The sequence below is a fragment of the Saccostrea echinata genome, unplaced genomic scaffold, assembly GCF_033153115.1.
Source record: "Saccostrea echinata isolate AGI-Se365-2 ecotype Australia unplaced genomic scaffold, CSIRO_AGI_Sech_v1 ptg000009l, whole genome shotgun sequence".
In the NCBI taxonomy this organism is placed as follows: domain Eukaryota; kingdom Metazoa; phylum Mollusca; class Bivalvia; order Ostreida; family Ostreidae; genus Saccostrea; species Saccostrea echinata.
The window spans coordinates 40,487,182-40,500,050 of record NW_026889758.1 but is presented as its reverse complement, the minus strand read 5'-3'; the positions used below and the strand labels follow the sequence as shown (position 1 = coordinate 40,500,050).

General features: G+C 34.6%; 1 protein-coding gene across 1 annotated transcript; it reads right to left on the bottom strand.

Moving 5' to 3' along the window:
- Positions 1 to 88: 88 nt before the first annotated feature.
- On the bottom strand, positions 89 to 11,514 carry LOC133182722 (uncharacterized). The gene is made up of 10 exons (XM_061317570.1): positions 11,449 to 11,514; positions 9,768 to 9,840; positions 9,092 to 9,120; positions 8,569 to 8,622; positions 7,568 to 7,633; positions 7,237 to 7,361; positions 2,015 to 2,047; positions 1,753 to 1,853; positions 603 to 674; positions 89 to 283 (listed from the first exon to the last, which is right to left on the bottom strand). Exons 1-8 carry the CDS (start codon positions 11,512 to 11,514, stop codon positions 1,760 to 1,762), a joined length of 540 nt encoding a protein of 179 aa, XP_061173554.1. The 3' UTR covers positions 89 to 283; positions 603 to 674; positions 1,753 to 1,759.
- Between the last annotated feature and the right edge of the window lie 1,355 nt (positions 11,515 to 12,869).

The window sequence follows — 12,869 nt, the reverse complement described above, 5'->3', positions numbered from 1 at the left end:
CTAATTTCTCTATGACGTCACAATGAATGTGACTAAATTCTTATGACGACACAATGTAAAAATTGCGCCAAACAAAAAAAAAACCCAATCATATGGAGTCTTTATTCAAAATATATTAATTAAAAATTCATGAACATAAGTGTAAATTGCATGGTCCATTTTTGTCCATTTCTGTGTTACAGCAGTAAGCACAGTTTAGGAGGTCTCGTTTTCCAAAGACTGTGTCCAGGTGGTTTGATCTTCCGGTTCTTAGAGAACCGAGTGACGCCATAATGTTACAAACCTGCAGAGAATAAACTTTATTCTTTAGGGAAAAAAGACATGCATGATCATTATTAATAAAGTGTATCTTTATGTTGTATTATTTTATATTTGCATTTTCGTTTTAGGGGGAATATCTGTCAAATAAAAAATACTTGTTACATATCAATTCATATTCTTCAGATAATTCCTCGTTTTTGAGTGATATTTTTTCGATAATAAAGTTTATATAGATCTACATTATGTTTAATTACAGTCTACTATTCGAAAATTTATACATACCAAAACAGACTGACAAAACATAAGATGCACCACTAAATATTAACTGTTTATAGAATTACCACTTTGCTCCTACAACCAGCGGAGTATGACAAAGATAAATGTGAAGTAGTTCTTTTCTCCAGGTAACATTCCTGTAAATAGAAACAACGAGATATAATACATTAAGGCACAAAATACAAATAACAAAACATTACACTGGCTATTTTGTTCGTTTAGTTTATCTTTTCTTGAGAAATTGAAATGTTTTTGGAAAAAAGGTAGTGACGTTATATGCTCTGAAATATGTTTTTTTTTTTTTTTTTTTTTTTTTTTTTATTTTTTAAAGTCGACCTTTGCTATAAGCCCTGGCTTTAATTTTACATTTCAGAAAAAAAAATTCAAACTCCAACAGTTTACATTGTTGTACATAAAAGTATCGATAGCGAACAAATCAGTATACATGTATTAATTTTTCAAACGTTTTTGGCACCTTCACCCCCCCCCCCCCCCTCAAAAAAAAATTGAAAATAATTTGTGCATAAAAGATTTTTGACAGAAATAACAAATATTATAACAAAAAAAAAGAGATTGCGAATTAATCCGTTGTTTGACTATTTGGACTGGATTGAATATGTTTGTTTGCTTGCTTGTTTAACGTCCCTTTGAGAATTTTTCACTCATATTGAGACGCCACCACTTGCCGGTGGAGGGCTGCAAACGAATATGTATGCAACGGATCTCTAACTGGCACATGGAAATGAAGGAGGGTCTTGAAAGTGAGAAAAAGTTACAAGAAATAAAGTAAATGCATTTTTAGAAGAATATGCAAGTTACCTTCAAATCAATTTATCATGAAATATATATATATATATATATATATATATATATATATATATATATATATATATATATATATATATATATATATATATATATATATATATAAACTTTAAAAGTTGACATGATGTGCATTTTTTTCATCATTACTTTGAATACAGAATTTGAAATGAAAAGAAATGAATCGTTTGATGTGTATGAAAACGTTTCTGCGAACATGATAATGCCACCAAGAGCTTTTATTTGAGGGGTATTTGACATTGTTAAAAAAATCAGAAGACGTAATTGTTGTGACAAAAAAGTTAACATCGCGCCGATGAGAAAATATGAATCAGAATCATCTACAAATACAGGTCCAAGGTAATTCGACACTAAAATACCTGTTTGTTTTACCTCGTCATCACCACATTTGATTGTGGTCTGTTGACAATCCCGCACAGAAGCAGAGTGTGTACAACTCATGCACTCCAATCCAGCAGAGACGGTTTGTATTTCTGCCGAAAATACAAAACTTATATGTATTATTTGATTAACACGTAAATTTTTTTAATTTAAGAATAATGAACCAATCCAACTGCTGATGTTATCTTTTCAACTTTTTATTGGGTCAATTTTAGTAAAGATTATAGTATATCTTAAAAACAATATTCTATACCTGAAATAACTATCAACGTCACAAACAGAAAGTCTGAAAGAAAGAAAAAAAACATTTGAAGTAATAACAGTTAACTTCAGATATCTTTAATTTCAGGAGAGTCAAGAAAAATATTATCCCCATGAAAAATATTATCCTATATATAAATCAAAGTTCAGAGAGCAAATTCAAAGAATGGTGACCCCCCGCTTCCCGTGTCTTAGTGGATGGAACATTATTTATGGCATACTGTAACTGTCTTGTTTGCTTGTCGTGTCTTGTCCGTCCATCTCAAAAAAAAAAATGAAAAACAGGAGACTTAAGCTCTCCAAAATTTATTCAAAAATATTACTATCCATGTGTTTCTAACATATTCTTTATCTATTTCCACAACAAGACCCCCCTTCTCACCCCAAACCGTTGTTTATAGCCCTCCTGGGCCTGATATTGAGACCAATGAAAATTTTGCCTATTTATACTGTCATTTTGGGTGGCAAGAAAAATTCGGACCATCGCGGTTTGTGCAGCAGTTGATAGAGGTCTAAGGAATTTTTTGAAATCAAGCTTTTGTGTAGTTGAGGTAAGAGTTTGAAGAAGTAAATCCGGAATCCATCGTCGCAAACCACAGCCAAAATTTACGATCCTCTAGGGGAGAGCTATATGCGGACTCCGGACCGTGGCTTGAGACGATGTCCGGAATCAAGCGCAACTTTTTGTGCGCAATACAGGCTAGGTCCATAGAAGAGGGGGGGGGGGGCAGGGGGCACTTTTATTCTGAGTATTGAATTTTGCTCTAGTAAATTTTCCTTCAGAAGCTGGAACCCCCCCCCCCCCCCCACTTTTTGATGTTGTAAGGTCCAGCACTGGCAAATTCCAGGACTTAGACAGTAATTAAGTTTTTTTTTGCTTGTCAGATTTTTTTGGGGGGAAGTTGGCCCCTCCCACTTTTGAAACCCTTGCTACGGACCTGCAATAAATAAACATTTAATTTTCGCTGTAGGTGGCACTGTAGCTCTCTGGTCATCCTTCTTAATTTTCAGCGAGTTACAGAATTGTTGCTGATGACACATCGGTTATAAATACTTTATATGGTATATAAGGAGCGTAGGGACGTTAACCGAGGCTCTTACTTGTAGGAGTACATGTAACCATTGAATCAGATACATTTTTATACTGCAGATTTAAAAAAAAAAAACAGTATAGCATGCTTTTTAATATTGTAAATTATTTTTATTATAGGCCTATTTTCAACTGTGCGGTCGAAGTGTTTATTCATTTAAGAATTCATATTTTTTCATTTTAATCTTCATATGACATTTTTTTTTTGTTTACGATAAAATCGAGTCAACAAATTAGTCGAAATAATCTGTAGCTCTTCACAAAAATTCTTACACCCAAGATTAAAATTTGACAAGTATGTAATATCTTTGTTTAAATATGAATCATTTCCAAACGATTATTCACAATTTGTTGTAATATAATAAAAAATATGAGATTCTTTGTGTCTACTATAGCTTAGATACTTGTTGGGGAATATTGGAAAAAATTATGTCTTAGACGTAGGATATTTTGTGAAAAGGTCCACTGGATTTTACCGACTCATTTTTCTTCAAATCGAATTATAATTTACAGAATCACAGCTTTATTAGTCGATACAGTAACATGTATACTTACCTAGAGACCATTGTGAGAATACCATCTCTGTTTCTGCTTATCAGAACGGAGGTTCACACACCAAGAATCGGTGCTTTGTATTAATAAACATGAATATGGACAGAGATAGGTGAAATAATTCTCATTAGTGCCATCTAAAGGACCTGTAAGCTTTTCAGTCGAATTGCAGCTTTACTCTTTGATTAGATAATCCCATGTCAGTTAAGCAAAAGTTTTATCAACGATGACCTCATAGTTTACAGAGCATATTAATTTAATAAACAGCATGGTATACTCTACTAGTTTACAGGCCCGTAGGAACGGAGACCGTGTGGAGGTCCTTTATTTCATTTTGAATTGAGGTCCACATAACTTTGATACCCCCCACTCCCCACATATATATATCTATCGTCTCCAAAAAATAATTCCAGTATACCCGATATTTTATCCATACGTTGTGTTAATCATGAACTTTATGCACTTAAAGAGAACGCACATTTTATACGTCTATATAGGGGCTTGTCTTCCGGATTGTTAAATGTAAAATGAATTAATAAAATAAGAAATACCACATTTTAAACAAGAGGCCCATGGGCCACATCGCTCACCTGAGCACATTGGCTAGGCAAAAGCACAAATCAGTTCAGTATTGAAAAGATTACCGGGGGTGGGGGGTGGGGGGGCATGAATTCTAAACAACCTGATGATGCTTCCATGTCAATATAACAAATGGCTTTGTTGTACTTGAGAAGTTTTTAAAAAAATTTCCCATATATTCCTTTGTAAAAATTTGATCCCCCATTGTGGCTCCTCCCTATCCCAGGGGTCATCATTTGAACAAACTTGAATCAACACTACCTGAGGATGCTTCCATATCAATATGACTAAACATACCTTTTCTGAACTTGAGAAGAAATATTTTTTCTATATGTTCTTATGTAAAACTTTCGATCCCCCATTGGGCCCCACCCTACCCCTGGGGGTCATCATTTAAACACAATTGAATCAAAATGACTAATCATGGTTTGCAGTTCTTCAGAATAAGATATTTTCCTATATATTTCTATTTAAGACTTTGATCCTCCATTGTGGCCCCACCCTATCCACGGGAGTCATGATTTGAACAAAATAGAATTTACACTACCTGAGGATGCTTCCAAATAAATATGATCAATTAGGGCTTTGCTGTTCCTGAGAAGAAGATTTTTTAAATTTTTCCTATACATTTCTATGTAAAACTTTGATCCTCCATTGTGGCCCTGCCATGTTTTGAATAAATTTGAATCTACACTACCTGAGGATGCTTCCGTATAAATATGACAAATCTGGGCTTTGCTGTTCCTGAGAAGAAGATTTTTCCTATATATTTCTATGTAAAACTTTGATAGTCCATTGCGGCCCCGCCCTACCACCGGGGGTCATGGTTTGAACAAACTTGAATCTACACTACCTGAGGATGCTTCTATATAAATATGACTCTTAAGAAGATTTTTAAAGATTTTTCCTATATATTTCTATGTAAAATATTGATCCTCCATTGTGGCCCCACCCTACCCCCTGGGGTCATGATTTGAACAAACTTGTATCTACACTATCTGAGGATGCTTCCATATAAATATGACTCATCATGGCTTTGCTGTTCTTGAGAAGAAGATTTTTAAAGATTTTTCCTATATATTTCTATGTAAAACTTTGATCCTCCATAGTGGCCCCACCCTACCCCCCGGGGGTCATGATTTAAACAAATTTGAATCTACACTACCTGAGGATGCTTCCACATAAATATGACTCATCATGGCTTTGCTGTTCTTGAGAAGAAGATTTTTAGAGATTTTTCCTATATATTTCTATGTAAAACTTTGATCCTCCATTGTGGACCCAACCTTCCCCTGGGGGTCATAGTTTGAACAAACTTGAATCTACACTACCTGAGGATGCTTCAACATAAGTTTCATCTTTCCTGGCCCTGTGGTTCTTAAGAAGAAGATTTTTAAATGATGCCTTTTTTTTTTCACTAATTCCTTATTATCCCCCCTTGAAAGAGGGCGTAGCCCTTCATTTGAACAAATTTGTATCCCCTTTACCCAAGGATACTTTGTGCCAAGTTTTGTTGAAATTGGCCCAGTGGTTCTTGAGAAGATTGATTGATTGTATGTTGTTTTACGTCCCATTCAAGAATTTTTCATTCATATAGAGACGTCACCATATACCGGTGAAGGGCTTCAAATTTTGACCTTTACTCGGCAATCAGGGCCATTGAGCAGTGAGGGATCTTTATCGTGCCAATGCCTGCCGTGACACGGGGCCTCCGTTTTTAAAGTCTCATCCGAAGGACCTGCAACTTTCACTTCAAAGTGCCGAGCACATGGCGAAGGAACAGTTGCTACCAATTTTTTATCGACTTAGGTCAGTCGCGGCCGAGATTCGAACTCTCGACCTCCCGATCACGAAGCGAGCGCTCTACCGACTGAGCTACCGTGAACGGTGGTTCTTGAGAAGAAGTCGAAAATGTGAAAAGTTTACAGACAGACAGACGGACGGACAGACAGACAGACGGACGCCGGACAAAATGTGATCAGAAAAGCTCACTTGAGCTTTCAGCTAAGGTGAGCTAAAAAGGAAGCTGTGTTCCTGTGATCAGAAAAGCTCACTTGAGCTTTCAGCTCAGGTGAGCTAAAAAGGAAGCTGTGTTCCTGAGTCCAGTCAATCATTAATGATCAGTCTGTAAAAAATCATAGATATCAAAAGATTTTTTTAAATACTTGAATATCCTTACATCTAATTTCTTTTTTTTTTACAATTCATTTTATGATTTATTAGCAGTGCATGGAATAAAGCACCTGAAAATTTTGAAAGCTTGAACTGCCCAAAGTAAGAATAATCTCAACGAATTTGCATCAAACAGTTAAATTATACAGCATCATTAAATTGATTATTTTTGCATCTGAGAACAGGCCTGTGAAGGACAAGATAGAAGGATACTGGAAGATCAGGGAAATGTGTAAGTAAACTTAATAAGAAACCTAACATGATCCCACACCTACCTCCTAGCCCACTGTCCTGATGCATTGTAACATGCTTGGGATAATAGAAAAAAAATAGGGACTTAGCTTTAAATTTATACTAATCAAATAACAATTAAAATACAAACTAAACTTAAATACATGTAAATAAAGCTTATATGTAAACTGAATTTGCCAAGAAAATTCAAAGTTGTATCCTACTGTATTTTTTGAAATGACACGAATATTTTAACTTTTTAAACTTTTTCTTTGAATTAGTTATGCTGTGAAAATAAGAGATACATCCATATTTGCATTTTCTGGGTGCGTTTTATCTATAGGAACTGCGTTTTTCTCAGGATTCTCCCCCCAACTTTGGGGGTGCATTTATTACAAGAGTGCGGCCTTTACACGTGACAATATGGTACCTCCTGGCCAACTGTTCTGATCCCAAACCTACCTCCTGTCCAACTGTTCTGATCCCAAACCTACCTCCTAGCCCACTGTCCTCATCCCAAACCTACCTCCTGTCCAACTGTCCTGATCCCAAACCTACCTCCTAACCCACTGCCCTCATCCCAAACCTACCTCCTGGCCCATTGTTCTGCTCTAACCACTCCATTCCCATGAATCAGGATCAAAAGTTTGTCTTTATTGAGGGCATCCTCAGACATGTAGAAAAAAGAAGTTGGCTCATCAGGCTCAGCATCCACCTGACACAGAAAAATGGTAGAATTAATCTGGTTGTCAAAGGAATAATGAACTTAGCTCAAAGTGCTCTCACTCTGAAGATGGCTAGACATGTAGGCTGCCTTACCCAATTTTAAATACATTTAAAATCATTTCATCTAGTAAAGATATTATGGAAATTTAACTCATATACCCCATTTGCATTCATGCAGTTGGTTGACATACTCACTGGAATCGTGACCTTCTGTAGATTGTGTTTGTCTTCTAGTAATTTATACACAAATTCAGTTATTATCTGTAAATCAAAATATACTAAAATAAGTCAAATGACCTAAATTCAATGATCTGTATCTTTCATTTGACTAAGAACAGTGTATATCTATCTCTTCATTTCACTAAGAACATTGTAAATCAATTTCTTCACTTCACTAAGAACAGTGTATATCTATCAAATTCCTTCTATACCAAATCATTATAACAAGTGTATTATGGCACATCCTGACACAACAGATATGATGTATTCTATCATGTAAGATGAAATATCACATTACCACAAGTATACTGCAGCCAAAATGACTAAAACTAAACTTAATATAAAATACTTTTCTTTGTTAGTCTACTGCACAGTAGGTTACAAATAGTTTTCTCACATTTCCTAGAGCTTCGTATCTCTTCATAGTTTACATTGATATACTGTAAACCAGCTACATGTATTATTTGCCACAAGTTTTATTAATGATTTGTCAGTTTGAAATCTATCCATGATGGCTAATTCTTGCAAATGAGGAATTATCCTACATAAATACACAATGAAATGAATAATTTGTGGCAAGAAATATTCATGAGTAAGAGAAGGCTGTGAACTTTTTATTCATGCATATATATATTTATGCACATATTCATTCGAAGAAAAGTTGGTTTACATTGTATATATTTAATTCAAAAAGGTGGCCATATAAGCTTTCAAATACCTAGCAGTTTGATGGCTACATCAGAATCTTAAGAACACAGAGAGTTGTGGTACATAAGATTGAATGAGAATCACCCATAAATCATTTTGATAAAAATTATATGACTCTCTTAGTTTATGCCAGTCCCATTTACCATAGCTACTATTAAAGCATCTATGGTTTATAAAAGACTTGCAGCAAACCAAAGGGATTCAAATATGTGTAAGGCTCTGAAAGATTTATTCAACATTTCTCAAATTTTATGTACCTAAAAATTTACCTTTGTTAAAGTAGTATCCAAATTCCTCCAAAGTTTTTGGAAACTGATATTTTCCTGTAAAAATAAAACTGAACACAACAAATATTATACATGTATTACCTAAAGGGTTAATCTTATCTCAATGATCAGTCAAATAGATTATTTTTGGTATTTCATGTATTTAGACATGTAATGTGGCCTCTGTGGCTTATGCAACTTTCCACACTCCTAGTGTGTACCTATGCATACTAAAAACCATCCAATATGTGGAATACCATGACCACTACTTAAATACATCATTAATGGTTTTATAAAAGGCTTCAATTCTCAAAGATAAAAGGATTTTACAAAACTTTAACAAGATGGATAGAAATTTTTGGTTAACACCCCTCTTTTTCTCCAGTAAGGGCAATAAAAATTAATTAATAGTTTCTCATGTGAACTTCAATTTAATTTACATGAACATTGTATACTCATAATACCATGAATTAGGCTTTCAGCAGTATTGAAAAATAAATTTCAAAAGTACTCATTTCTTTCCTACCCTCCTCCTCCTCTTTAGTGTCTCTTCAGCTGCAAAAGAAGAAACAAACATACTTCAACAGTTCATATGTTTTTTTTTTTTTTTTTTTTTAAAGATTACTTCCATATTTGGAATATGAGTAAAATGAATCTGTAGTTAATATATATAGTAATGAATTAATTTTCAAACTCTTAATTACTTTGATTAAGTATTTCACTAAACATTTTTATTTTTTTGTTTCTTTGCAATATATCCCACAACTGAAAACTTATCATAATTACTAAAATGGAGAAGGTATAAGTATGCCCTTCTTCTCTGATGTTCTACACAATCTTGGCATTCATTAGAGAAAATATTGTACTGTCCCTTTGGTTACAATTTTAATTAACAGTTGAGTAACTGAAGCTCACTACCTACAGTAGCATATATAAAATTATAAAGTATACTGTACCTTGTTTACAGCTTATACTTGTGTCCTCTACTGTCTTATTTCTATAGCTTTATTTACCGGCAATGACATACATTCAAACTCTATTCAGCTTCTAATGCTTTAAAATGCTAATTTGTAATAATGATGTACATCAACACTGCTATTATTTTATCACAGTTCAGAGGAACCCCAAAGAGAAAGTCAAGAACCTCCAAATGAGTTGTCACTATTACTAAGCAAATATATTATCTATAATGAGCCATATACCTTTCTGAAGAAATTTCCCATTGGACCTAGAATTGAGACATAGGTCACTGTTTGGTATTCCCACTGACTGTATCTAGGCACTTGAAGTCATGTCTAAAAAATTAAATTTACCTCCCATTTATCATGTTTATATTTGGTATACATCAACTGTTATATTTCATTGTATTTAAAATATAAAGTTCTGGCTCAACAATACCAGGAATATATCAATTTTGCATAATACTGAAAAGTCATCTCTTGCGATGTTTTTAAGGGCAGCAGAATTATTTACGAAAAAAATTCCAAGTTCTAGACTGATTGCCCCAGTGTACGAAATATTTTATCTGTTCGTGTTTATCAAAAACGTCAGGTACATCATCAGTGAAGTGCTTAATTGGTCACTGCGTCCGTGGATCGAATACATGTAACATAATAGTACATGTATATATGCAAAAAATTCCCTATTGAGTAACAGTTGTTTTCCATTTTTCATGACTTAACGTGAAGAAAAGAGTGAGGCTGCGTGGTACAAAATGCTTGGAATATATTTTCATGGAAAAGGAAACTCAGATTTCGGATTTCGGGAAATTTATGCTACTTTCTTTTTAATGAAAACATTAGGTAGATAATTCTTGATAAAATATAAAAAATAGATCGTACGTGAACTTATTCTTATATCGATGACATCACAATAAAACATGCGTCACAGAACTCGGACGTAACAAAGGTTGCGAACCACTTTTGTATTTATAACAAAAGTAAACACACGACGACCTTTAGAGCACATTGAATATTTGTCTAGAATGGACAGACTGGGAAAGTCAACATTTGAACAGCTTTCAAGATCAGGAAGTCTTCTACAATACTTAACTACTACAAACACACAGACAATGACGCCAGTGGTAAGCTTTTACAAGTAGGTTAACGCTAGATTTACTGGTATTATAAAGCATTGGTAACCATCGTCTTCGAATCGCCTGAGGTGAAGATTCAGTATAATACAGTAAATGAATTAAGGTGCCTACAGTTTTGTTACCGGTAATGAGAATTGAAACCCTCTAATGCTGCTTAATAACCATAGCTTGATCAAATAAGGTATATCGAGGTATAGTTTAAGGTAAATACTAGGAAAAATTTTAGTTGTTTGAAACTGAGCTCAACATTTAATTATATTTATAAGGAAAGTGAGGCCAATTTAAGGCTCAAGGAAAGGTAAAAGAAATGTTGATGCAGTTGAAAAGCTCTAATCAATATGTATCAGGAAATAAAGTTTGATTTTCTAAAACTGAACTAAACACAAAATTTGACTAACAGACGGATGGAAGGATGGACATTAAAAAACACTTTAATTATGCCCGACCATATTGATAGCAGGGCATGAAAATATGAAAACAATTTTTAAACATAGGAAAACAGATATTACAGAGCTCACCTCAACTAATGTTGTCTTTAAGTAAGGTAAAGTCCCACACTAAACTAATAATGTAGAAGTGCACATCACTATAGATGCAAAATTTATGCAATTTTGGTCCATATAGGGCATGCAGTTAACTTGGGAATGGACTTGCCTAAAAAAAAAATTAACTGGTCACTCATACAGTCAAATCCAGCATCTGAAACAAGTATGAGAGTGTTCGTTTGGTCTAGGTACATGTAGGGGTTAAAATAACACTGGAATGACTCTGTTCCAAAAAACTTTTACCTGGTCACTCATCTGGAAAATGTATAGGTCAAATCCTGCATCTAAGGCAAATTTGGTAGTGTGCATCAATAAATGTACCTTCAATGCAAAGTTGGTAAGTATATATATATAGGGCAAATAGACACTTTAGAATGAATCTGCTCCAAAAACCCACCCTGTTGCTTACCCTGGCTGAAAATATAGCTCAAATTCAGCATGTGAAGCAATAGTGTGCATCCTTATAGATCTATCATATATGCTAGTTTGGTCCAAGCAGGGCAAACGGTTACTTTAGAATGAATCTGCTCCAAAAACTTAAATTTTGTCACTTAACCAAAAAATTTAGGTCAGTTCCAGCCATAATCTAATTAAAAGCAAGTCCAGTAGTGTGCATTCTTAGATGTTGACATCCATGCAAGTTTGGTCCACATATATAGGGCTTATAGTTACTTTAGAATGAACCTGCTCCAGAAACTTTAACCTAATGTCACTCATCAGGAAAATGTAGTCATCAGATTTAGCATTTGAAGCAAGCCTGGTAGTGTGCATCCTTAGATAAATCATCCTGAAAGTTTGGTCAAAATAGGGATTTTGGTTACTTATAAATAAGACCTGCTCCAAAAACTTAAACCTTGTCACTCATCAGGAAAATGTAGGCCAGACCAAGCATCTGAAGCACAAACCTGGTAGTGTGCATCACTATAGATGTATCATATCCATGCAAGTTTGGTCAATATAGGGCATATAGTTACTTGTAAATGAGACCTGCTCCAAAAACTTTAACCTGCTCCAAAAACATCAAATTGGTAATTCTTTAGCTGAAATTGGAGCATCTGAAACATTTACTAGAAGCATCATCCATGCATCTTTGATTAATATAGGACACAGAAGTTACTGAAAGGAAACTTGCTCTGAAAACTTTAACCTGGAAAGCCAGTGCCAAGTTTATTGCATTAAAGCTCCCCCTAACTAAGTTGAGGTGAGCAGAGTGAGTAAAAATCTTCTCGGCAACAACAAGGTCATGATTAGTGATATTAAAAATGCAAGGATCCTCGGTGCAAAATCAAGTTTGTGCAAATCATGGTCCCCTTGTGTAGGGTGCTGGAGGCACAAATTAGTAAATACATATTCTATACATTTGATTTTTTAAACATCTTCTTTTCAAGAACAGCAGGGACATGCTTAGTGCTAAAATAGTCGTACACTTAGGCACTCCTAGAGAGCCAAGGAATGCATGCTGGCATAGGGATAACCTCCTCTGGGGCACAGAAAATACATCCCTCACACATAGCTGCACAGTCAAGGGCAATGTCCAACAGAGCTTTAGCACAATGAAAATCACAGTCCACTAAGATAGCGTGAATTCACGTGGCTTCAAAGTCATACAGCACATACCACTAAGGGAGGCTGAAAAAATGTACAACCCTAGCTGGTGAAAGTTG